Genomic DNA, 27,554 nt, shown 5'->3' on the forward strand with positions numbered 1-27,554 from the left:
AGGAGCGCGTTGCATTTCGGAAAACCGCATGGAAAAACCTCACGGAGAAACAAAAATCTCGATCCGTGGGTGTTTTTCATTTTTTTTCCTCTATTTCCAACCGACGATTTTCCCCGGACAGATCTGTTATTCGATACGCACGATAAAATTCACCTTCGTCCAGCAGCCGTGACGTGTACGAACAGCGGTGCCGGAGTCAACAAGTTGTTCAGCCGGACCACCCCTTCCCCCAACTAAATCCCACTTCCTATAATTAATAAACGTCATGTATCGTGGCAGTGCCGAGCAATTTAGATCGGAGTCGATGCGTCGCATCAAGACCTCTCGTTGCGGTGTCGGTTGATTTTCAAAGCGTATTTCAATTTTTGTTTCTCTCCCCCGCGTTATTGATTCGCGTCACGCGCCTTTTATTTACCAGTCAATTACATTCGCCTCGATTTTATCGCTCGTCTTTGCGCCTGACGTTTCATCCCGCGCGCCGCACCGCACCGCACCGCACCGCACCGCGCCGCGCCGCGCCGCGCGTTTTGTCGATTTTGTGTCCAGATCGCGCGTGTGTCGCGCGTGCACAAGTAAGAGAGAGAACGGAAGCAGGTATTATTGTATTTTTGACGGGACAGTTCTCTCCCTTTAAAAGGGAGAATCCGTCGGGAAAAATGTTCGATGAACCGACGATGGAAGAAAACGTTACCCCGGACGAACGTGAAACTACGCTCGGTCGTTTCGCGCGGAAACTGTGCCGGACGAGCCATAAGCTTCGCGCTCCTATAGCCCCGTGCGGAAGGGTCAACGTCCTTTAGCCTTTGGACGAAGCCGGCGGAGGAAATATTAATTTCAAGGTTTTTTGTCGCCGCTTTTCTCCCCCCTCTCGGTCATCCTTCGTCGGTATTGGCAGACGCGGACCGGTAGGAGTTTTTTCCGCGGGGATCCGGAGGGACATTAATTTGCAAAGTCGTAAACAAGACGGCCGCTGTCGATACTTTTAATAAAATGCTGGTAATTAAATTTTGCGGGAATTGGTCCGTAGTCGAAGGATGTAGCGTCGGGTGAAAGGTAATATCGAACTCGTATTTTAGGGTGGGTGGGTGGTTGGGATAGTAGGTGGTCTCGCGAGGGAGAAAGAGGGAGGGAGAGAGGGATAGAGGGAGAGATGAAGAGAGAGAGAGAGAGAGAGAGAGAGAAAGAGGCGAATAGAGGAATCGTAGCCCCCGCAGGTGGGGTCGTAGGGGAAAGAAACGAAAAACAAAAAGAAATCCGCGTCTTTGGGCACTACTGTGTTAGTTAACCCCCACCCTGGGTGGTCCGCTCGCGACAACTCATCCCCGCTCGCCACCCCTCCACACCCCGATTTCACCTTCTCTCTTCCCCCACCAATATCCCTTTCTTTCTCTTCTCATCTTCCATGTCCTTTCTCCTCCGCCTCCTCCGGCACCTCCTCCGCCTCCACCGACTTCCTATCTCCTCGTTTCTGAAATTTTTGAATATCCGATCAATAGGTAGCTGCTCGCAGGAAAAAACGCGCACCCGGGTGGGGAAGAGGTATCGGATCGGTGCCTGCCGGTGGAACTTCGCCACCCCTATCCTTGTGATTCGTCGCGCTCTTCGGAGTCGAGACTTATCCGTTTTTCCTCCGGGAAAAACGGATTCCGTCGGGGCGATCGCTCCCACGATTAATTGCCAACCAGGTTCCGAACACCGTGTATCTACCCCGGATCTCCGTTTCGATGGAAAACTACGATATCCCTCCGACGCGTTGTCCTCCAACGAATCGGTTAGATTGTACGCTTTAACGAGGCGATTGTATTTCTCGCATCGATTCGCATCGATGCCAGGCTATAGCGTATCTCTTTAAAAATTCCCTACATCGCATCGAAAGCTTCTTTCGCGACGTCTCGGTGTCTCGATACGCTCGAACGGAGCTCATGAAATTATTATTTTTCAAAAGTCCCTCTCAGCCAGTCCCCCGTGAACGTACTCGCAACCATCTGCCACACTTCCATGCTCTAGCTACTTGTTCCTACACCGCGGGGCAATAATTCAAACGGACAAGACGGGGGAGAGAATTCGTGGCTATAATCGATGCGAATCCTTGCATCGAATCGGGCGCTCAAAAGTATCGCGCGAGTCGCGCGAAGAAATCGAGCGTGTGTATATCCCTCTGTGTTCGCAAAAACAATCGATATTCTCAATGTTCTTCGCTTTCGCGTCAACTTTGACTCCTGCTACAAAATTTCGTTCACCGATACTTGCCAATGCACGGTGGAGACTCGCAAATTGACCTTGCGTTGATACCTCGAACGGAGGTTTCGTTACTTTTTCGCGCTCTTCTTAATTTCCAAAGAAAATTGTACCGACGATGCAAGAGTTTCTCCGGGTCTGGAAAGATTCTGGCACCGTTCAACGGGTGTCGAAATTCATTGGCCCCGGTCGTTGGTTCGCGATAACGATTTCTCGAGCGTCGAAAAAACAGTCGCGCGCATTAAGAAGAAGAAGAGGAGGAACGGTGGTGGGAGTGCGTGTGGGGGTAGGTGGAAGGCACTTTGAAACTTTCAACGCCGTCGCCGCGCGCGTTTTCATTTACCAAAAACGCGAAGTATAATAAGGAGGGGGAAGATAAAAGTAAGCGTCAAAGCGGTAGAAAACGTGCGTGCGAGCGAACGAGCGAACGAGCGAGCGAGCGAACAAGCGAGCGAAGACCCTCCCTCGAGGGGTCTTCCCGGAAAACGAAGCCACGAAACACGAACACGAGTCGCGGGTGCAGCGGTGCGGGTGCAACGACTGCAGCGGCTGCAACGATGTCGAACGCGCGCTTTTCATACCACCAGCCACCCAGTCATCGTCTTTACGCTGGGGTTCCAGGGGCGAGGGGGTGGCACTGGAGGACGGTTGGAGGGTGGAGAGACGGGTGTGGGCCATGTTTCGAAGCGTTTTATAATTGAGACCGCGCCGGAACGGAACGGAACGGAACGAAACGGGGGAGGCACGGTCTCGCCAGAGGACGGGGGATCGATAGCATTTTTTTTCGGGGTAGGAACCCAGACATACGTGGCGAAGGTGGCCGAGGAGAAGGGGCTCGAACCGTGTGACACATCCACCACGCAGGGACTGATATACCGAGCGCGCCGCGCCGCGCCGCGCCGCGTCGCGTCGCGAGCACATACGTGGGGAACAGCAGGCTGGTGAGGAGGAGAAAGAGGTGGAGGAGGAGGAGGAGGAGGAGGAGCAGGAGGAGAAGAGAGGAGAAGAGAGGAGGAGAAGAGAGGAGAAGAGAGGAGAAGAGAGAGAGAGAGAGGGAGAGAGAGCCAGGCCTGGAGGGTCGCTCCGGCAAGCTTGCTTTTCGACAAAGAGGCGACGACGCTTTTTTATAATTGCGTTTTTAATTTGACGGATTCTTTGATGCGTTTCGTCGTACACTCGAGCGTGCGTGGAAGAGAGAACGGGAGAGCGAGAGAAAAGGACAGCTCGGGGAAAGGAGAGACGAGAAGCGAGGGAGCGAAAGAAGGGAAAAAGGAGGGAAAGAACCAACCGTACGCGTATGGAAGTGTTGGCATATGTGTACCTCGGGGGGAGAACCGGAGAGAAAGAAGGAAAGCATCGGGGAAAGTGGAAAAGGACCAGACAGAGCTGCTGAAAGAGTGAGAAAGAGAGAGACGCCGAGGAGAAGAGAGGAGAGGAGCGGAGAGGAGCGGAGAGGAGAGAGGGATACGACGCCGGCGACCACGAGAGTTTTTTTCTGGCCCAGCACCGGAGCCCTCTTTTCCTCTAACCACTCTTTCGCAATCCGTGCAACGCACACATCTTCGTCTTCGTCGTTCACGGCGAGAAACCGAGTTTTCCGTGCGCTGCTCTCTCGCTACCTACGCGCCTACTTCGTTTTCCTTCCCCCCGTTCGCTCCACCGTTATATCCCACCGTCGCGAGCTCTCTTTCTCCGTCGAAGGGCCGACCGACTAAATTAATTTCAATCGTGTTCGCCGGAGGCATTTCCGTCGGGCTGGATTTCCGACCGTTCCCGACGATTTTTCACTCTGTTCCAGCGAGCGTAACCCGACTTTTTCTCGCCGAGGATTATTGGCCGCGTCAAAGGGAAGGAAAATCGCGCTGTCTCGCGGAAAGGAAGATGTTCGAAAATAGCCATCCCTAAACCCTACGCGAAAATGGAACATTCGTGCTGGACTATTTTAGAGTGGTTTTCGAGCGTCCTTGTCACTTTTCAACGAATCCACGGTGAAACTTGTTAAATACACCTTGGATATTTTTCGCTTATAGATCTTAAGTGTATAGTTGGAGAAGGAAACGAAAACTACCCTTATCGCTTTCCCAAAAGACAACGAGGAAAGCTGTTAAGGATGAGTCCAAACGCACGAATGCGATAGCGACCGAACTAACCCAAACTTTGTGCTTCGTTCGATTCGAACCATCCTCGAACCAATTAACGAAAAAATCGAAACGAAAATTGCGAGTTCGACGACTCGATAATTAAAATATACGCGTACGTAAATTGTCGAGTGAATCGAAGTAAAGAGGTGCAACGATTTTATTTACTTTTAAGCTTCTTCGACATCGTCCCTTCGTATCTTAACCCTTTCGGTGTTGCATAATTTCGAACTCTACGCTCTGCAACACGCCTCGGAGTTGAACACTCTCCAACCACACGCCTAAGCGCTTCTCTACAGTACTCGTAATAAACGTACGGATTATCAGACGCCGTTCGAGAGAAAATTCGTACGTATATATCGTGCGTACCGATCACCGGACACGTAAACGTCCCCGAAAGGGTTGCATTCTTAGGTCCGTGAGCCCGAGAGAAGTAAAATTCGCGGCGGTCGATACAGTCGACGCGACGATAATGCGATCAGAACTTCCAACATCGCCCGATACGGATTTAGACCTAAATCCGCTATATACCGACGCGTTGACCTCGTTCGGGCGATGTTTAAGGATCGAGCGGAGCAAACAAAGCGGAATCGGGCGGGCTCATCCCCCGCGATGACGTATGGAACTGGCAGGGAAAATTAGATCGCCGTGACTCATTAACGTACGCGAATCGGCTTCGCGATAATCGAATACGTTTCTTTCGTGCGTCGAAAGATGACTCTTGGATCACGGGGAATGTACAGTCGGGAGCTGGAAAGATCGCTTCTGAATTAAATGGAATGTACGACTAGCAGTTGACAAGATCGCTCCCGAAGTAAGGACAACTAGGAGCTGGAATATCTGTACAGGTGGGGGCTGAAAAGATGACCGGTGGATCAGGGGGAACGAATAATTTTTCGAGTCTTAGGATTTATCCGGAGGAAGGGAAAAGTCTCTCTGGGTACGAAAAATGGCGTGCGTGGTAACGTTAAGGGTTAATCGTCGCTGGTTCCGTAGAAAATTTCCAACAGGGATAACTTTATGACGTTCACCGATCGCGGTCGCTGTCTCTAATGACATCAGTCCGCGCCCTTCGCGTTTCGAAACGGCACACGATTTACAACGCGAACCGCTTTGAACGCCGCGTATTTAACCGGGCAATATGAGTAGTCACTCGTTTTCGAGTTTTTTTCGAACAGCGGCGGAGAGCAGGCGGATTGAAGCGAAACGATTTTCATTGCATTTCGCAGCGTGGAATCCCAGCTGGAAATTGCGTCCAGCGAAACGTTTTGTTTTACAACGTTTTCATCGTCTCTCTCTCGTTACCTCCTTCTCGCTCCCGCTCACGCGCGCGCACTCTCTCTTTCTCTCTCTCTCTCTCTCTCTAATCCGCGTTTCCAACAGTCCCTGTGCCTTTATTCGCTAGACAGACTTTTTACGCTTTTTTTTCCCCCGCGGCTCGTTTTCACAGAGAGCATCATCACGATCATCGGGTTCAAATCGAGTCGAAAATTGAGATTATCATATTGACGCTGGGCAAAACTTTCAATCCGTTCGATTCGGCGTTTCACCGTCCTGCCCGGAACGAAATTAATTCAATCGGGATTGCACTTTTCGGTATTTGTTCGTCGCTCGCGCTCGTACCAATCTGGCCACGTCGACGATGAAAATATCAACCGTCTCGTATCGATCTATCGCACAAATCCTCTGCGCAGCTGTTCCCAAAGTACAACACGCGTACAAACCACCGTGTTGTCTGGGTCTTCGTGCTCTTGGACTATTAACCGATGAAATCTGCGGTCCCGAAACCGTCATTGTCGATCCCGTCCCGCCTACGCTTTGTGTTCCCGCTCTTTTTCGTCCGCCCCGAGGGACGTCGATCCTCGAACGAAAGAAACGAAAAAGAATGACATAAACGAAAACCAGGATCGATCGTAGACGCGAGACGCTTAATACCGAAATCGAGAGGAAAGAACAGCCTTGAACGTAATCGACACGGTCGAGAAAATCGTCCACAATTTATCGAGACACCGAGGGTAAATTTCACGGCCAGAGGGAAGAAAATGGCGGCCGACGAAGGTGTCCGAAGTGGGTACGAGGGAGAGAGGATAAGAAAAAGGAGCGGGGAAGCCTAAATTTAGTAGACATCCAAAGTATAGTCGAGCGATACAAAGTGAGCGAGCGAGAGACCGGTGAAACGAGGATGGCGAGGAGATGCACGGAGAACGGTGTGGGGTAACTCTGTGCTTTGGTGGCAACGGTTTAGGGTAGCAAAAGGAGGATACCAGAGGGTGGAAGCGGCGGATGGTGGGAGGAGGTGGTGCAGAACGAACTGTTGCTTCCCCGAGAGCCATGTCGTGCTGGTACTTCTAACACAGGATTCTCGAGAGCCTCCAAACAGGATTTAAGCGTTTTCGCCGGCCACGAGGACTATCGTTTCCAGTATTCCGCTACAAATTCGTTGTAAACGATTCTTTGAAAACCACCAATGGTTTTTCGACTTCCGATTTCGATTAATAATTGCAAACTCGAGCCACTCGGTTGCACGAAGATTCCGCGGAGGCTGAGAGAACCGAGAGTGGAGGCAAACAGGTCGGGAAAGAAAGAGTATACACGGGACCTTCCGTGCGTCTTTGTCGTCTATTACTCCTTTTAACTACGCGGCTCTCTTTTCCACGCTCTCCGAAAGTCGCCTCGTGTCGGTAAACCGGACAACCGGTACTCGGATCGGACTGAGGTCGCCCTTTCTGCATCGAGAGAACACCGTAGAATCGGTCCTCCGACGATCTGGCCCCGAAAACCGTCCACTTCTGATTTTGTTCCCTCAACCGGTACAAAATTCGCTACACTTTCGTGTCTCTTTTGCCTTTAGCGCGTTAAAAATCTACCGAAGATTCGCTCCAAATTCGAAGTAAATCCGCCAATTAGAACTCGAGATACACGGTCGGCCAATTTAAAAAATGCAAATTCGGGGAAAACGCGTTCAAAGTTTTCATTGCGCGATCTACGAACCGTACACTGCTCTCTTTAAACGTCCGTAACTTCGTCAATTTCACGAACTCGAGGAAATCCGCTTGCACGGATATTTTCGAAACCGTGTACTTTGAGAGAAAATAAGTAAGAAAAATTGTTTCATCCGAGCCCTAATACGACCGATCGAAACGTTTTCTATAAGGAGCATTTATCGAATCCGGTGTCTAATAGACGGACCCGTGTATCCCGTGATCGAGAACATCCCACGTCCCGGAATTTTTTTAAATCACCCCTGAACGCGATTTTTTGGGGTGCGGTGGACCGTTCATCGTTAACAGATTCGATCAAAAGAGGTCGAGCGCGACGAGGGTTTCGTGGTCAACTGTGTCACCCTCTCCGAGCCAACCGGACCAGAATCTCTCTCGCGCGTTAATCTTTCTTTTCCCCGTAAAAAGTCATCTGCTTCGCGGATAGGAATTTCACGCCCTCGCGCGTCGCGATCTTTCAAAGGATCGTTCGCGCGCCGATTCGTACGGGTTCCTTAAATACGTACGACAACGCCTTTAACCCTCGGAGTAGCTGGGTCAAGAATTATCCAAACTGGGCTAATATCACCCGGTGAATTCTCGACGGTGAAAAATTTGAACATTAAAGCAACGTATACTCGTGCGCCGAAACCAAAAATAAACCGTCGAGGGAAAGAGAAATTTTTCGAGGCGTTTCAGAATATCGTAAACCCTCCCATAGGTGACCTTTCGGATTGGAAACACTTTGAATTTGGTACGATTCCTGCGATAATTTTTCAAACGAAAATGTTTCAAGTACGGTTAAAAGGCTCTAACGTAAAATATGTATCGCGAAGACCAAGAATCTTTAATGTTGAAACAAATGAAATTCTTCCCATTTCTGTCCGAATATCGTTGGACCGTTCTACTATCCGAGCACCTTGTACATCTCCCAATCGGTCGGATACAGGAAACTACCCCTTGCTCGTGGACTCTCCTGAAGAATCGTCTCTCCCGTCCGACGTAAGACCTACCTTACCGGAGTCGGAATCGAGCCAGTCCTCCTACGAAACGACCGCAAGATCGAGAATCGCGAAATTCGTGAAAAAGAGCAAGAATTTCGTGAAAAATTTGGGCGAGGAACCGGTACCTACGGGTATAGTACGAGACGTCGCAGACGGAGGACACCGGTGGAAAAGGGAGAGATGTGTCGAAGAGGATCCAGGGGCGAGAGGGGGTTGGTGTCAGTAAGGGAAACAAGAAAAAGAGGCCGCGTACGTGTACGCGCGAGATGGTGTATACGCGGCTCGCGTGCGAGAGAGGGAGAGAAGAATAGAAGAAAGAGCGGAGGAGAGCATGAAAGGTGGAGGAGGAGGCGAGGAAGGACGTAAAACAAAGTAACGACGAAATGCACTTCCCCCTTTACGCCGTCCCTGGCGCTCGCCCGGAGGGAAACGTCGAACGAAACGTTAAAAACTGGGAAGAGGAATGAGAGCGCGGGGGTGCTAGGTGGTGGCTCGTCGGTCGGTAGGGTCGGTGGGCCCCGTGGAGGCGCAAGGAGGCGGAGGGTTGAGGGTGGGTTTGCTGTGGCAGGCGGGCCACCCTGGAAGGGTGCCGGGAGGTTATGACAGCCGAGGTATTGAGCGGATCCTTCGTTAAAAAAACGAGAAGCACCGTGCTGAGGCGCGTGGAACAGAGACGGCGAGGGAACGAGAGAGCGAGAGGCCAAGAGGGAGAAACCGAAAGCGAGCGAGGGGCCGAGAGCGAGCGGGAAAGGAAGACGAAAAAGGAGGTGGTTCGCGGTAGATGGAGAAAGACCCAGAGCGACTGGGAGAGAGAAACTGAGAGAAAGAGAGAACGAGAGAAGGAGAAACCTAGAGGAAGAAAGAGAGAGAGAGTGCACGACTGCCGCCGCCGCCGCCACCACCGCCGCCGCCGCCGCCGCCGCCGCCGCCGCCGTCGCCGCCGTCGCCGCTGTTGCTGCTGCTGCTAGAGGCGGTGGTGGAGGTGGTCCAAGGGGTGAGACCAAGTAACCGAATCCAACGCACCCTTGCCTCGCGTCCATTGCCTCCCCCCGACCGGGAAAAAAACCGAGTGCACCATCTCTCCCACTTCTCCTCATCTTCGTCCTCATCCTCCTTCTCGACCGCCCCTGACTGCTCTTCCTGAAGCAGTTCCCTTCCCTCTTCCACCCCCGGACGTCGCGGAGCGCGTTCTATCTTACTCGCTCGTCATCGAGTTTTGCTCTCGAAAAAATTCACCAATTTCGAGACGACGTTGCACCGGGACTTCCGGTCCGTGCAAAGCCTCCGTCCGATCGCGAACGGAATTACTTCTATACGCGAGTCTGCGAAAATGAGAAAGGATATTTGGAAACTGTTTTTCGAAATCGACCACGATATCGAAGGTCAATTTCTCGAACGAAAGTACGGACCGATCGACAGTGATACTCCTACAGATAAGGGTCGAAGAGACTCTTGGATTATGGGGAGCGTAGCACCGTGTGTAGGGGAGTACATCTTGTTACTTTATCTCGTGGGAGTGTCGAAAGGCGGTATTGGAATTTTTTTGTTTCGGAGAAGCATTTTTCGACACCCTTCTGAATTATTTCCAGAAGTCGTCTTCGCAGCTCCGCACAGTACATCTTGCTACTTTATTTTACGAAAGACTCAAAAGTGTTTTTCTCGATTCGTAAATTTCTCGATTCAAGTAACGTTCCCTTCGAAAATCAGTTAGGAACTCTCCAAGGTGTTTACACGTTGCCTATTAATTATGGAACCGCCGTCAATGGAGCCCTTCGTGACTCTCCGCGAGCGTAAAGTCCTAGCACGACCCAGATGACGATCTTACGAGCGGGAAATTCGCGATCGCGGAACGAGCGGACCGTTATCAGGAAATACTTTGAAATCGCGATTACGTCGGTACGGAGATCGACAGCGGGCCCCGGAGACCGGCGCAAGAGCCGTCGTGCAGAGAGCGGAAAGAAAAACACGGACGGAAAAAGCCGCGTAGATGTACTTAAGGAAGCGAAAAAAAGGAAAAAAAGGGTCAGAGGGAGGGAGAAGGGGAGGAGGTGGGACAGGGGAATCGAGACCGTTTGTTCGTCGTCGGAAATGCAGGCTGGACACGGAAGGACGGAAAGCGAAGCGAGTGTGTGCGAAGCACTCCCCGGATTCGCGTAATGGGAAAATCGATTAGGAACCGAGCGAGTAAGGTGACCGTCCAAGATGTACGGATACACCGCGGAGAGTTATTAGCTCTTCTATATCCGGGGAATTAACCGTTGAAAAAAGGTTTTAAAAGAATCCTCCAAACGACCTCCGACGGGGGGAAAAAAAATCCTACCTAATAACGATCTCGCGTACTCGTTCGAAGAAAAATTCACCGATCGAAATTCCAGAAATTCGAGACAGAGGAGCTACCGAGAAATACTTAATACGGTAAAACTCGAGCATCTCGGAACTCTCCGTCCACTCCGAGGTACTCTAAGAGTCTAGTCACTTTTCCCTCGCCCAGCATGCCTGCGAAGGTTCAACGACATCGGTAGAAGCTTCGGTGTACGCGAAAGTAGAACGCGCCGCTTCGCCCTTTCTTTACCAACGATTGGGAACAAGCGAGTTAGGGCCACGAAGAGGCTGTCGGGCCGGGATTTCGCGTAATTATTTTACTCGCCCGGTGCTAATCGCGGTTCCGTGTCGGCGGTCGTGTTGCACGCGCGTTGTCTCGGCGAATGTGGAACGCGCGCGTAGAACCACCGGGTAGACCCCCGGTGCGTTTCGTCGATATTGTTCCCGTAGGCTTACCTGCGACGAGTATGCAATCGATCTTTCAGCGTCAGTGGTATCGGCGTGTTAGCCCACGGCTAGCTTCTATTCACCGAGCGGCGTCCGTGAGCGAGCGGAATATCAACACCAAGAATCAAACGCTTTTAACGAACGCCGGTCGCCGCCGCTGCCGCCGCCGCCGCCACCACCACCGCCGCTACCACCGCCGCCGCCAACACCACCGTCCCGATTTTGATCACCTGCATCATACGTCGTATCAACGAAATACTATCGATCATGGTCCTCTCGACGAATAGACGGAGATCGATCCAGACCCGCGAGTCGAGCCACGGTTTACAACGTTGTGTTATCAGCCAACAGGGAAACGTTGCTGGATCGATGTCGAACACGAACCAGGGGGATGAAATTCGCGTACGAAAGACGAACCCCGTGGAAACGACACTCGGAGAGAAAGGAGACGAATTCGATAGGGAAAGTGGTATTAAAATTTAAATCCCCGTGTACCGTTCGAGACTCTTTGTTGCGCATCCCACCTGTGTCGTCCACGTGCACAGCCCCCAAAAAGTTTCGAAAAGGCGGGAAACCGAGGACGAACTATCGGTGGAGAATTCGAAGACGTTTGATTTTCGACGAGCGGGGTGGAAGTTAGGCGAGCTATTAGAACCGGGTATCTCGGCAACGAAGGCAATGGAACGGAGGAGTTTCGCGATGAACGCAAGAGAATCAAGGGGCTGGCATGGGCAGGACAGTGGAGGAGAGAGCGCGCGCGGGGGGGGCGCGGGCGGACGGGGGGGCGGGCGGGCGGGGGAGAGGGAGGGTTAGGGTGAGAGAGAAAATAGGGTGGTGGCGAGGATGGGGGAGGGTGTCGAGGATAGAGGCAACCGAGAAGGAAGGAGGTGAACGACGGACGAGAGGGGAATAGGGCAAGTAGAAAGGACGAGGGTGTCCGCGGGGGCGGATGAAAGGACGCTTACCAGCTACTACCTATTGATCGCCAATTCTTTTTCTCTTGTTGCATATTAGGCGCACTCTGCCTCCTCTCTCTTTCTGTCGGCGGTGTGCTCTCCCACCCCCTATGCCGGCGTAGAGCGCGCGAATCCGCCCCTATAGCTACCTTCCGACCACCCTGCGCGCCTCTTCCTCTTCCTCTTCCTCCTACCCTTCCTGCCCATATCGCGTCACCGCGCGAGAGTGCGAGCCGCCCCTACTACCTTTCCTACCTACACCATCGGCCCTGACGTTCCCTTCTTACCGGCAATGTTTCATTTCGAGTACCCTTTCGGGGTGGGGCACACACACACACCCCAGTCCCCAGCCCCCAGCCCCCAGCCCCCAACCCCCAACCCCCAGCCCCCAGCACCCGTCCTCGGCGCGACACGCGCGGAGGGTGCAACGAGTGACCACGTGTCCCTCGTACTGTCACCGATGCTGAGCAACGATTTTTTCAATTTCTTTTGTTCTTTCTTGCAATGTTCCAGGTCCATCGGCGGGCATCCAAGTCGTGGACGATCGGTACGAGGAGAGCAACGACGGAGGCGGTAAAAGAGAGGAATTCTTGCCGTCGGCAACAGACTGCACTCTCGCACCGCTCAGGGCGCAAGCGTGCACGTGTGTTGTGCGTTCCCGTGCCCTAACCCTGTCTCAGCACGAGGGAGTAGTCGTTTCTCCGCGTTCCCATCCCTACTCCGGCAGCATCGCCGCCGTTGCCGCCACCGTTATCGCCACCGACACCGCCACCGCCATCGCCACCGTCACCGTCGCTGCCGTCGGCTCGCCATCCCTCCGACGCTCGCGAAGAAGCGCCGCCACAGCCGACGTAACGACGCCGGCGACAACGACGACGACGACAGCGACAGCGACGACGACGACGACGACGACGACGACGACGACGACGAGTAGGAGGGGGACGGGGACGAGGACGATAACGAGAACGAGAACGACGACGACGACGACGACGACGACGACGACGACGACGACGACGACCAACACCACCACCACCACCGCCACCACCAACACCACCACCACCACCGCCGCCGCCGCCACCGCCACCACCACGACGAGAACCACCGTAGACGGGCCCCCATCATCGGCCCTCGAGCACTTTGGCGGTTCCTGGCGCACGCTACGTCACGCGTGACGTCGCACGCAGTGTCCACACACGCTACCGTTACCCCCTCGCGACCTCCTCGCGAGCTCACGCTGAACAACAGAGAAACGCCGTGCGGAAGAACGACCAACGGGACGGAGGAGAGGGGAAGATCGAAAAAGCCGGTCAACCGAAGGAAAAAAGAAGAGCAGCGCCAGGAGGAGGAGGAGGAGGAGGAGGACGAGGCGGCGGAGGAGGAGAAGAAGAAGAAGGAGGAGGAGAAGGAGGAGGAGGAGGAGGAGGAGGAGGCGGAGGACGAGGACGAGGACGAGGACGACAACGGCGACGACGACGACGACGAGGACGGAGGACGGCCGGCGGCGGAGGGGGTGGATATCCACGCGGGAACACGAGGCAGGCGCACCCGGCCGGCACGCACACACACACATTCTAAGATGTGATTTCAAAAATGGCGGATTGCCCCTATGCCCGCTGCATACAGGAACGCAGACACATCCGACGGGAGCTGCTGCGATGGACAAAGAATATGGTCTTCGTAGTCGGTGAGTTTCAACCGGTTCACCGGTACGTTCTCTTTCAGGATTCGAGGATGGGTATATCGAGCCTAAATACGAGCAAATGACCAAGTTTTTCCACCGTTGCTCGAATCACGAAGCGGAAATTACCGTACCCGAGGAATCGCCGATTCGTTTTAGAGTCGAAGGTCGCGCGTTTGCGTTATCGCACCCGACACGGGAGGGTACACGCGTTTCTGGTGGTTATTTTTTACTCGAGGACGGTCCCCGTATTATTGTATCCGAGGCGATGTGTCGCCGATTACGGGTTCTTAATTGCGAACGGAATTCGTAGCACGGTTCCACGCGGTAAATCCCCGAATGTCGAGTATACATGGACGCGAGCGTGCGAGCCGACTATCTGTGTGTCGATGCAGAAGAGAGATAGAGAGAGGCACACAGAGAGCGAGCGAGCGAGCGAGCGTGAGAGAGAGAGAGAGAGAGAGAGAGAGAGAGAGAAAGAGAGAGTGGCCGGAAGGCGAGAGGACAAGGGGCGGGCGGGAGTGATAGGGGTCAAAGAGGGGAAGAGGGAAAGATAGAGAGGGAAGCAACGCCGGTGGTGAGACCTGTTGCGAACCGAAACGCCGAATCCTGGTTGACTGTGAGCCAGGCGTGACTCCTACTCGTGTCCGTACGTTCAACAGGGTGGTTGCATGCTGTCGAGAAACATAGCGACATTTTGCTCGTGTACCTTGCTCCGCGCGGGTTGGTAAATTTTACGATTTTTCGCTTCACCGTGCGGTATGTGTGCGCGCCTGTGTACGTGTGTATCTCTCTTTATACATACTTGTATGTACATATACGTTTCGCGGAATATTTTTGCCCCCGGCGTTACAGAAACGAACCGCGATAGTTTCTGAATTATAGAGTTTACTTTTGAGATCGTTTCGCAAAGGCCAGAGAGGGGAGGGTAAATGGAACAGCACCTGGAATCGTTAACCGTGAAGATATCGTCGATTACCAAGAAGGGAGAGGGAGATCGTTTCGTTTAACCGGGCGCTCCTCCGGTGTCTCGTTGAAAAGTTACGAGAGGTGGAGAGGGGTGGGGGATAGGGGGTAGGGGGTGGTGCTAAGTAGGAAATCTCGCGAAAGAGCGCGATTCGATCAGGATTTTCGAACGAAGAACGACGGTCGAAAAAATTCGGGGAAAACGAGAAAGACTGTCGGCCCTCTACGGCGTAACAGCTTTTTACCCTTCCGCACCCTCGTACGCCGGCGCCTCCCCGCTAATGCCGGCACTACTACTTACAAGGAGTCGTACACACGGGAGTCAGCCGTGCAGAGAATACTGCACAAGCTGCGTGCCTTGACCACAGACAACCGAGCGATCCCGGCCGCCGCCCGAAACCTTCTTTTCTTCTTCTTACTGCCTCCCTTCTTTCTCCTCCCTCTTCTCTCTTCCCGATCCGCATCCCTCTGTTGCCCTCTCGTCGCTTACACCCCCCACCATTGTCCTCCTACTCCCCCGCTCCACTCCCTCCCTACGCCTTCGGGTTAGTCCGTCAAGAGAAGAGTTCTCCGCTACTCGTAGAAGGCGCGTTTCCACGCGCGCTGCTGTTGCGTGCACTCGCCGTTACGCTTCTTCCTCCACTTTCGTAACCTCACCCTTCTTCGGGTCCCTCCCCCTCCCCCACCCCCCTCGTCGTCCTCCTCCTCCTCCTCCTCCTCCTTCTCCTCCACCACCTCCATCAGCCCCTTTCCGTTACCATCGTCCCCTTCGACCCACCGCCCCGCTCCGGTGTCCCTACCTCTTTCCCTCTCCTTCTCTCTCGTTTCGTTCGCGTCTCTCCTCATTTCGGAACGCAGCTGCCGCTGGTGGTCGAGAAATTTTCGCGAGTCCTTCCCTCTTACCCGGCCGTCCTCCTCCACCTCTCCCCCTCGTCACCTCGACCCTTCCCTCGGCACCGTCCATCCCCCCGTACCGTCCTTCGATTTCCTCTCCCGAACCCGTGTTCCTACTTTTTTCTCGTCGCGATCGGTTCTCCTTCTCCGCCGCGGAAGATTCTAAAAAGGAAGGTGGTAGTGGTTCGCTCGAGAAAAGGAGAAAGAGAAAGCGGAAGCGCGCGGGGTGCACAGGAGTGCGAACGAGCGAGCGTGTGCCGCGTGTGTGCGCGCGTCAGAGCTCCGCCGGCGGCGTACTCCTCTCGAGACTTCCATGATCTTCGGAGATCGACCAGTACGTGTTCGGGAAAGGGTGACGGAGGGTACAGCGGGCTTGAAATCGAGCCACGAACGAGGCACGACGCACTCGCCCGTAGTGCTCGCACCACCGCCAGTAAACGGAGGCTGTTCGATGGCGGCGCAACGTGGCCGTAACGGTCTCCTCGAGTGTTCCACGCGTCTAACAACGGATTAGTAACCGTTGCTTGGTGTCAGTGTCGACGGACGTTTTAGTGTTCCGAGCACCGTTCCTTCGGACGGAATCAAGATGTTGCCGCGCGCCGCGACGCTGTGAAACGACCGCGACCGTTCGTTCGTTCGTTCGTTCGTTCGCTCGCTCACGCGATCAGCCACTATCGCGACCTGTTACGTTGCTGCACGTGTTGCTCGCACACGTAGAGAGACACACGCACACGTAGACACGGTGCGGTCTCGAGAGCCGCGAGATGATCGATGCCGACCGCGTGGGATTTTTGACAAGTTTCGAGTGTGAAAAGCTCTCTCGGCGCGCAATCTAGATCGGTTGGATTATTTCCGGCACCACCACCACCACCACCACCACCACCACCACCACCACCATCCCTCCCCTAACCTACCCTCCCTGCACACTGTAATCGTTCCGTGCGCGTCGAGCATGGAACTGGAGGTAACGAAACGATGCTCGTTTCCACCGACGATCCAACCGTTCGAATCGATGCTCGACGCGATACTGTTACCCGAAAGTTTCGCACGTTGCGAGCACCGGCAGCCGCGATGTCTGTACGCATCCTCGCAACGACGTCGCACCGCCGCGCGATAGAGGACGATCCCTAGGAGCAAGAAGACGTGGACGAAGAGTACGTATAGTGTGACGAGAGTCGCGCGAGCGAAACGCCCGCGAACGTCGAAAAACGCTGCGCGATACTACGCCACGTGTACCGATACCCTCCCCGACCATCCACCGGGCATATTTCTTTCTTTTTTCGCCGGTCCGTGTGGAAAAACCAAACCGAAAATTAACTTTTCCCGCGCGACCCTCGAATCTTTAACGATTCGCGAAACTTGCCCGGAAAAACGAAGTAACAACCGCTACCGTGGGTGGGTGAAAAAGTTTGTTTACGTCCTTGATTGCTCGTTACATCGTGCAAGACAAACGAACGCTTTCCGAGGTCCATTTTTCCGCTCTTTGCCCCATTGTGTGCACCCACACCCCCTTGGTTTCTGAAAAACGTTCGCCCCTAAGGCGCGCAACGGAGGAGAGGGCTTAGAGAGGTAAGGAAAGGAGAGGAGGAGAAGAAGGAATGTTCGGGTGGGTGCAGTTACTGCTGATCGTTAAAAGGCGCATAAAAAAAGGTCGTGGAGAGAGGGAGGCGAGAGGAAGCAGCGCGAGAAGTAACAATAAAAATTCGTGGGCATTCGTGTTTCGTCGCCGAGGTAGGAGCGCGACGTCCAAGGGGCGAAGCGGCGAGAGGAGAACGAGAAGTAGAAGGAGAAGAAGGAGGCGGAGGAGGAGGATGTGGGGGAGAGGAGGGTCAGGGGTGATCAGGGCGAGGGATGCGAGAGGGTGCAGTGGCGACGGGTGGCGGTGCAGGCGCAGCGAGGGTGGCGGGTAACGGGGATCGAGGGTGGAGGATGGGTATGGCGGAGCAGGGTGCGTAATGAAACGATATTGAGTAGCCGTGGTAGGGAGGCTGGTGACGAAGGGTGGGGGTCGTCTTCAGCCCTCTCCGTCGATTGACCTCGCTTCGACGAGGCGCGGCGCGGCGCGGCGCGGCGCGGTGCGGCGCGGTGCGGAGCGGAGCGGCGAGGTGAGGCGAGACGGACGAGGAGGGTGAGGCCAGGCAAGCCACGGAACACCGAGGGGGTGGGGGACCAAGTGAGACGAGGCGAGGCGAGGCGAGGCGAGGCGAGGCGAGACGAGGCGAGGCGAGACGAGGCGAGGGTGGGGGCGAGTGGCACACAGGGGCGGACGCGACAAGAAGGGTGCCTCGGTGGGGGCGAAATGCCGAGCGATCCTACGTGGCCTACCGGGAAGGGAGGCCAAAGTTAAATTGACGAAAATGACGCGGCACCTTCTTTTTGTCTTTGCCTACCCTCCGACGCCTTGGAACGCCTTCCGAAAAACTTCAAAGCGACATTAGTACTCTCGAGAGCATGACGTAACGAACCGCGGTGAAGAGAACCGGCAGAAGGACGACTTTGTGGTTACCGCGGAATGGCACTCTATCAAACGACCCGACGACGACTCGATGTTCAATGTGAGTTTAATTCGTGCGCGTCGTTTGATATGCTCTCCTATTGTTATTACGCAGATTAAGGTTATATTCGCGAATCTGGTATATCGAAATGTTTTCTTTTCTTTTTCCTTATTTTTTTTCAAATTTTTTCTACGACAGAAACGCGTCGTAACGTTCCTCGCATCATGAAATTTTCCCAAGGAGATCGGTATTCGTTCGTAACGCCCCTATTCCACGTTCGTACGCGAAACAATATGTTTACCCGGTCCCCCGCTGGTACGAATGCGAACAAACTCTGCTGTGTTCGTTACTTTTTCATTTCCAAGTGGAAATATTTTGTTGGCGCAACGATATCGAGTGTAAAAGGTAAACTTTAGCAAGTATAAATATTGTACGGAATATTTTTCGCCCGTCCTAATTGACGCCGTGTATCGCGAGTAAACAATTTGGAAAATTAACAACGAACCACGACGTGCTGTTTTTTAAAACGCGGAAAATGAGTTAATGCTCGGATGGAAGCGCATAATAATCCATTAAACGATCGCACGGCCTGTCAGATAATTATCCAGCTTGACAGAAATTAATATCAATGAACGATATTAACGATCGTTCTTGTAAAATATAACAGGTGTGTCGCGATGAGCAGTCGGTGTTAGTTGTAAAATTCATATCGTACACCGGTAATTTTGTCCCCTTTGTGCTCGACAAATTATTTCTACCACGAAGCAATTCCTTTTTCGTTCTATCAAATGTACTCACGAATTGTTCGTTGCACGAATTATTTAACAATATTCCCTACCTAGTTACCTACCGTATAAGGGCGAGCAAGTTTTCGTAGAATAATCGATCGTTGAGTTTCAATTTAAACCTTTCAGGTTTATAATCGTTTCGCGATTAGCTTCGTCTACTTTAACGCAGTAATTTACTTTCCTATATCGTAACGTTTCAATTGTATACTCGTATTTCGTTCAATTTCCTACGAAATTTCGTCCGAAAGCGAAAAGTCATTGTACGCCATTGACTGACTCTCAAAGATCGATTCGGTCTACCGTAGTTTCGAAAATTCGTGATAAAAATGGTTTACAGTACCTGTTTACCACTGGAACGTTGATAATACCTTCTTCGTCGTACCGGGAATCTGCCACGCTCGATGATTTCCGATGATCTGCGATGACACGATCTGGATCGATTCATTAAATTTCTAACGGACGATCTACGGTCGGACGAAGCGCACCATCTTTACCCATGAATCTCTCGCTTCGCTCTACCCCACGATGCGCGCGAAACGCGTACAGACGCTAACCGTTGGCGATTGATTTTGACACACTTATTATTCGCGAAATTCGACACTAATTTCGAGATCCGTACGAAAATCTTATTCTCGATAGTTCGCGCACGCGTTCGACACAATTTTTACACAGATTTGAACAAAACGAACGGCAATTTCGAAAAAACGACACAAATAATACGCACGACAATTAACAGACCATTGTGCACACACGCCATTTTTTCTCGAACTGGTAGACCGCGATCTGTGCAGCATCTCGCGCGCCTTAGGCTAATCACGTGACCATCTAATATTTCTAACAGGCCTGTTCACAACGTAAATCAATGTAGAATCGTCCAATCGTTAATATCTATGAACGATATTAACCGTTTGCACCCAAAGCATTTTTGTACACGAGAAACTGTAAACCTTGGAAACAGCTTTTAAATCGAATGTAACAAGAAAGCGTAGAATTAATCAGAATCTTTTGTCGAAACATTTCTTACACTTCATACGTCACGCTATTCTCTATCTCAAGACACGCTTTCCTTGGAAATTAGAAAAATAATAAACTTTCAGTATATTAGTTGTCGATCGAGAGTGGCTTATCGAATGCAAACGGTTAACAATCGTTCTTGTAAAATATGACAGGTTCGTCGCGATGATCGGTCGATCTTAGTTGAAAAATTCATATCGTCGACTCGCAATTTTATACCCTTTGTGCTTAACAAATTATTTCTCTGACAATGCAATTCCTTTTTCGTGCTATTCGCAATATTCACGAATTATTATCTGTTGTACGAATTATATAACAATATTCCCTATCTAGTTACTCACTGTCTAAGAGCGAGCAAATTTTCGTAAAATAATCGATCATTGAGTTTCAATTTAAAACTTTTAGGTTTATAATCGTTTCACGATTAGGTTCGTCTACTTTAACGTCTAAATTTACTTTCCTATATCGTACCGTTTCAATTGTATACTCGTATTTCGTTCAATTTTCTACAAAATTTCGTCCGAAAGCGAAAAGTCATTGTACGCCATTGACTCTCAAGAATCGATTCGGTCTACCGTAGTTTCGAAAATTCGTAATAAAAATAATTTACAGTACCTGTTTATCACTGCAACGTTGATAAAACCTTCCTCGTCGTACCGGGAATCTGCCGCGCTCGATGATTTCCGATGATCTTCGATGATTTTTGATGAAATGATCTGGATCGATTCTTCAAATTTTTGGACGGAAGAAGTACGGTCAGGAAAAGATCGCAATTTTTATTCACGAATCTCTCGCTTGACTCTATCCCACCAGGCATGTGGACCCCGTACAGACGCTGATCGTTAGCGATCGATTTCGATACACTTATTATTCGCGAAATTCGACACTAATTTCGAGATCTGTACAAAAATCTTATTCTTAATCGTTGGCGCTTGCCTTTAGGAAAATTATTACACAGATTTGAACAAAACGAACAGCAATTTCCAAGAAACGATACAATTAATACTCGCGATAATTGACAGGCCCCTGTGCACGCACGCCATTTTTTCCCGAACTGGTAGGCCGCTATCTATGCAGCATCTTCGCGACGCCTTAGACCTGTCACGTGACCGTCTAATATTTCCAACGGTCAAACGGTCTTGTTTACAACGCTAATCAATAGAACATCGTTCGGTCACTTTCACGAACTTTTGACGGAAGAAATATAACGTATAAATCGATGCGGAACGTAATTCGTATTTTACAACGTTACAAGAATTATACACGCAATATTGCGTATCAAATATTATTCATATTGTAGGGTCAGTGACTACCCGTGTAATAGGTGCCCAGCGACAAGTCTAACGGTCAGTCTAACGTTTCAAAACGTATCGACGTATCGCTTTGTGACGGCTTGAACAAATTTATTTCAAACTAAAATGGGAAAGAATCGAGTGGATTACGCGACAATGTGAAATGTACAATAAGATCGAGTGCGAAGTGTAAATGCGTTCATATTTTGCCCAATAATTGAGAACAGTATTCGTGTTGTGCGTACGAAATAATGTAGCGTCATTTTGAAAGTACTCGTGTCTGACTTTATAACACGAGTCCGTGTGCGCGTGCATTGTGCTATTCTCGATCTTGAACTTGTTGTTTCGCAAAATATCGTCGCAATGGCTGAGCAGAACCTGAAAATGTGAATCGATCGAGATATTATGTGTCAACTTGTCAGAGCAAACGACACCGATCGCCGTGAAGAAGCAACGATCCCTTTTTATTCCGTCCAATGGGGTAAGCGAACAAATTTGTTAATTTCTCTCGTTATACGGATCCGTTGGTTAAAAAAAAAAAAAACGCGGGACGTTAATTCGATGACAGATGGCAACGGTGACGCGGTGCATTTTAATCTGGCTTTTTCGAATCGCCCGTCGAATTTCGTCCGCAATGTACTTCCAGGTATTTTTGAACAAAATTTACGATCGCGTTGCGTTCGCCGAAAGAAAATTGAAAAAATATTTATCCACGAGGGTATCCACGCTGTGCGAAAGACACGTAAAATCGAGACAAGCGCGCACGTATTTTGGGTCACCCAGTACACCGACGGTCCGTCCTCGCTTGTCCTCGGTCTCTCTTTCTCTCTCTCTCTCTCCTACGTACATATACACACAACACACACGCGTATCGTATCTTTCGTCGCTGGGATGCAATTCGTGTCGAACACACGTATCGCCGCAACGATGTTCCCTTCTAGTCCGTTCGTTCTCTGTTGCCATGTTCCGCTATCGAGTGAAACTCGAAAACAGCAGTCAGGAACCTCGAAAAATAAACACGCGTTAAAACACCGATGGCAAACGACAATTCCAAATTGCTTTTGTTCCGTACAAAACCCGTGCTACCTATTTTCTATCTTCGCGTCGTTATTGACGTTAATAGCTTTCGTCGAAATAATAGCGGAAAAAGGATGTTAAGGTCCCGATATCTCGGCGCGATTGTACGATGTCCTTCGCACTTCCGCCTTCAAGCGTACCGCGACTTCTGCATTCCAATTCGTCAATGTCATTTCTTTGTCAACGATGAATTTAACGTAGCCCACACGGTAACGTCGCGATGCGACTCTTCCCGCGGGTAACACTAGACAGCAGAGAACGATAAATGGGTCACATGACGACTGTGCCGTACGGCTTGGTGTCCGATTACCGCTTACATCGCTTAGCAAGCTAAAATACGACAAAAGTAGAGCCCAGTGTGTATTCCTTCGATAACAACGACGGATTTTGGTCGACTCTGTCGTGGATCGGTGCGACAGGCGCTTTTCTCGCGCGTACAAGTGCGTCTCGCGTATTGTTCGGGCAACCGCGGGGAAGTCGACGCGTGGGTCCATACTGACCCGTAATTTTCACGAGAAGCTGCACCAACGTTCTATTTGGAAAAGTCTCTCTCTGGGTCGGAAACGACCCAAGTTAGGTTTAAGCCCCGCTATCGAGTAACTCTGAACGCAAATTACCGAATTCCACGCGAGATTGTACCTCGCGTAGCGAGTTTCTTCGACTAGTTCGAAAGTTATTTCGATCACCGGGAATCGTCGGTTCGTGGGAATTGTAGCGCCCTCGATCGGAATGGATGAACGAAGAAGAAGACGAAGAAGCCGAAGAAGAAGAAGAAGAAGGCGAAGAAGAAGAATATAAGAAAAAGAAAAAAGGAAACGTTTGATACATCCTACTCTCTTTGTCGTCGTTTATCTCGTTTATGGCATCGGCGTCGGAACCCGATAGAGAATAATCCCGTTAAGCGTTCGCCCGTGCATCGCGAAGTCGCGATTCTTGAAATTTCCAGGCTTCGGAGTGGCGAACGCGGCGACCGGAGCTGTAATTTCACATTGTTCCAGTATATTATTTCATTGCACGATATCGCTCCATTAGTTCGACCCGAGCAGTGATTCCCGAGGTCATTATACCAGTGGAGAATCGTCGAGAAAGAGTGAGCGGGCAAGGAGAGGAGGTAGAGAGGTAGAGAGCTCTAGTCGAAGAGAGAGGGAAAGAACGTGAAAGAAGGACAAGGAGAGAGGGATAGAGGGAAGGAGGAACGAAGAAGAATGGTCCGCGAGGTCAGCCCACGTTCGTACATATTCTCACGTAGATCTGTGTACGTACCGACGCGTGCACACCTTGACGAACATTGTTGAAGAAAAAGAAGCAGTCGCTCGATAATACATCGACTGCCTAGCGGTCGGTACCACCGGGGTGACGGTTCGAGCGAATGGAAGGGCTAAAGGACAAAGAGCGGAGAGACCAGAAATTTCGGCAGCTGGTACTTTTGGTCAGCCTTGCTTTCATCGTGCGCCCGTTCTCCGCGCACATTGTTCACCGGGTTCTTCCGCGCTTTTGTAACAGCCTCTGGCTTTTCCTCTTTCTCTTACGATTTGTCGGTAACTTTTTTCTTTTTTTTTTTTTTTTTTTCGCAACCGTCTCGATCTCAAGGTTTTCAAACGGAGCCGACGCGATGTTCGCTTGACTTTCGATTCGAATCGTTTCGAAATCGAGCCGCCTTCGGTTCCTCGCCGATGAATGGATTAGCGCGACTCGTTGACGCTAACGGATACACGCGAGCTGCCCCCTCCCCCCTCCCCATTCGGTGGAACCTCGCGCGGTAGATATTTCGTCAATAATTCTTTGGGTGTGAATATCATCGGGGGTATTAACAAATAACCTTCGGTGCCTCTATCTTTGGCAAGCATCGTTTCGAGATCTTAATGAGGCACGGCTGGGTTCCATACCTTGTTGAGAGACAAGTAACGCTCGGGAGGATTTCGACATCCATCTCGTGTTCTCTGTCCTTTGCTCGCCTCGGAAAACCACTAACCGATCTCTCGCCGGTGAATGGGAATCTCGCGATCGTGCAACAAAGCGACGCTGATAATACTTCCAAGTAGGCGACCGCGGAATATGTGTATATATATATATATATATGTATATGTACATATATTTTATTTTATTTTATTTTTTATTCGCCTAGACTCGACGAACAACGAGCCTTTGCAGGGACGAAACACCGGCTCGGTATCACCCCGCAATTAAGTTATCGACGTAGATCGGCGTTAAACGTATTACCAGTTCTCCGGTTGGGGGCGCACTTGTTCACCGATACCGCGTGAACGCTCGTGCCACGAGTTCATTCATCGGTGTCGTACGATGTACTCCATTTTTTTTCTTTTCGTTTCCAATGGCTTCGGAGCACGTACACGTAGAGGCGCTGTCTCTCTCTCTCCCTCTCTCTCTCTCTCTCTCTCTTCGTTTGTATCGGTGTCGTTGAATTTTCGAAACTCGGGCGCACCGGCCTCGGTCGAAAGCATAGGTTCCCGTCTGGCACAGTCGGAGTCGTTATCGCAATTATTTCGTTATTATCGTCCTGAAGGCTTAGCGACGCAGGCGAATCGCAAGCGAGTTTCGGACAAAGGATAGCCTTGTGCGTCGTGAGAGCCAGCTGCGGCCCCACCATGCCCGACCACCCATTTCCTAACCTTCTACTCTCGTCTAAACCGGATTGCCATTGGTCGAAACGGGCCGACGATTAGTGACGGGACCAAGGGAATAGCACCAAGACTCAGGACCGTGGGGGAAATATAGCGCGCGCGCGCCTGGATCTAAAATTGCGGCTCCGCCATTGGTTGGATGGGCCCCGAGGCCATTCGATTTAGAATTGAAGAATGGTGCCGCTATATCCTCGGCTCGCGGAGGACGCCCGTGGAAAGTAGATTCTCCTTCGTTCTCGAATCTTCCTCATTTTGATTCTCGATTTATCAACGGAACGACCAACCAGTGATCGCTCCGGGGACGCGCAGACATTTTTCCACACCCGCCGCGATTCCGTTTCTTATTATCGTGGAACATGCGCTACGTACCGACTTCCCCCGGAAACTTTGCCTCTCGTTAAAAATGCATTCTTTCGTTCGTATCGTATCGTTCCGTGGTTCGTAGGAGATTTCGAATACTTTTCTCGCCCAGTTTTTCGATTCCAACGCGACTCCTTATTCTCGTGGAATATGTACTCCGAATCTCGTTCAAGGTACATTCTTTGCGGCGTAGAGTCGTTTCGATACAGCTGGGGGATTTTTCAACGAACATTGGAACAGGGTGCCTCGTTAAAAGTGCATTCTTTCTATCGTAGAATCGTTCCAGGGTACGCGAGACATTTGGAAAGCAAAATCGAAGAAGAGTGCCTCGTTAAAAGTACGTTATTTCCATCGTAGAATCGGTTTGGAGTACACGGGTATTCCGCGAGGGACGAGATTCGAAAAAGAGTGCCTTGAATTCTTTTTATATTCCGCGAATACCTTCCCGCCCCCGTCGTGATTCCATTTCCTATAATCGTGGCACACGCTTTACCCAGTCCGTCGAAAAATGCGTTCTTCCCATCTCGGAATCTTTCTAACGTCCGTGGGATTTCTAAAACGACCGTTTCCGTGAAATTCGCGCGAGATCGCCGCGAGAACTCCTGTTCCGCGCGGCGCGGCGCGACGCGGCGCGGAACTCAATTTTATCGCGGCGAAAACCCGAAAGGGGTAGGGATGATCGTTTTATACGCCGGGAGGAGAAGTTCCTGGTGCCAAGTCTGCGTCATTGGCTTAATCCCGGGCGTGGTCATCTGCCCTACTTTTTCCTCTTCTTAAATGGCACGCGAGATAAGATTGGTTCGGCACCTCCTGCCTGGAATTTCATCCAGAGGCGCGCCAGCCATCTAATTACTTCTGGAATCGATCAAGGACTCGAACTTTGCTCGCGGTGAATATCCAACGAGGAGCTGCTGTCCTTTGGACGTTCGCGGAAAATGTCAAGTCATAGAGAGCGAGCAACGATTGGAAATCGACACACCGATTCTTCTATCGGTAAAAAGTTAACCGATCGTATTCCAAGCTTCGTAACGATCCCGTGAACCACGCGACAAATCTCTTTCCTCCTCCTTCCCTTCGTCTACGATCCGGTGCAGTTTACGTCATTAGGAAACGCCTTGCAAAAGACACTCCGTCTCGAGCTGTTTCTCTTTCTTCACTCCGTTGGCTGTACCGTTGCATTTTGCTGGATACGTTCATTCATTTGGAAATCCGGATCCCGTGTTTCGCCGCCCACTCGACGAAGAACTCGAAGTGAGAGGAAAAAGCGCGATTACTACCTTTCCAACCGGATTATTCTCTCGGTGCCCATTGATTACATGCAAGGTCGATGATGCTGCAACCAGTAGATAGAGATGGACTCCGACGCGGTTAATCAGACCTTTCGAAGAAAAAGGGGAATCTTAACTGGCGCTCTCTATCAAAAGCGTATCGAGTGCAGGTATACACGGTTAATTCCGAGCCAATTGTTTATCCGTGTGTCTCGACGAGTCGCGTTACATCGTACTCTATCCCCTCCCGCCATGTTTTGCGCGAAATTTACCAAATCTGAATCGAGTTGGTCCTTTCCAACCGAAATAGTCGTAGTTGTTGGGATACTGTTTCGATACTCGTTGAAATAAACTGTACGTCGATCGCTCGATCTTTCTTGTACGGGATTGCACGATATTGAAGTTGTATTTAGCACGTGACGAATTGATCGTAAATATCAGAGACTGCTTTTAAAATGAATAACGATCTTTCTAATATTCGGTGAATGGAAGCACGTCTACTTGGGTGCCTACGAGTGGTCGTCGTAACGGTTCGTTTCGATCGATGTGAAACATCGTTGCAACCATTGCTTTAAAAGTACCTCGAGATCGAAGACCGATCGAAGACCATCGAAAAACCTTGCAAAAACTTTGACAAAGTTCGTTTGGTCTAGATTTGAAACAACCCTGGGCATTTCCATTTTTCACGGTGAAAAATTTTGTTGCACTCTTTTGTGCAACAGTCGTGCTTCGTGTGCAACAGCGGTGTCGAATGAGTTGTATTTGACGTCACCGTGAAACGAGGCTAAATTTAACGTTGAAAAAAAATTTCGTGCAACGATCGCCTTATTCTGGACAGATTTTCATGACTCACCGTGCAACCTTGAAGTTCTGCACGTTCTCGCGAGATGATGATTCGTATAATTGCTGCGGTTGTCTTGGTGCACGCTCGGTTCGATTACGAAGAAGTTTGAGGTTTCCTCGATACACCGATTACCGTGTTACGACGATTGCGTTT

The 27,554-nt window shown here is 51.0% G+C and overlaps 1 protein-coding gene and 1 long non-coding RNA gene across 4 annotated transcripts in view; both read left to right on the forward strand.

The window, feature by feature from the left end:
- The window catches only part of LOC143146411 (uncharacterized), a 29,116-nt gene extending 16,380 nt beyond the window's left edge, over positions 1-12,736 (forward strand). The window contains exon 2 of the long non-coding RNA XR_012991932.1: positions 12,597-12,736. This is a non-coding gene — a long non-coding RNA (uncharacterized LOC143146411). The remainder of the gene's footprint in view (positions 1-12,596) is intronic.
- A 793-nt stretch (positions 12,737-13,529) lies between these two features.
- Positions 13,530-27,554, forward strand: part of Eip93f (Ecdysone-induced protein 93F) — a 35,013-nt gene continuing 20,988 nt past the window's right edge. For 2 of the 3 annotated variants that reach the window (XM_076310685.1, XM_076310687.1), the window contains exon 1: positions 13,530-13,767. In XM_076310685.1, coding sequence (XP_076166800.1) covers positions 13,674-13,767 — 94 coding nt within the window. In that variant the 5' untranslated portion in view covers positions 13,530-13,673. Of the gene's footprint in view, positions 13,768-17,934; positions 18,177-27,554 lie in introns of those variants that run through there. The other variant, XM_076310686.1, reaches the window with a different exon arrangement.

Source organism: Ptiloglossa arizonensis, chromosome 4, assembly GCF_051014685.1.
Source record: "Ptiloglossa arizonensis isolate GNS036 chromosome 4, iyPtiAriz1_principal, whole genome shotgun sequence".
Lineage (NCBI taxonomy): Eukaryota > Metazoa > Arthropoda > Insecta > Hymenoptera > Colletidae > Ptiloglossa > Ptiloglossa arizonensis.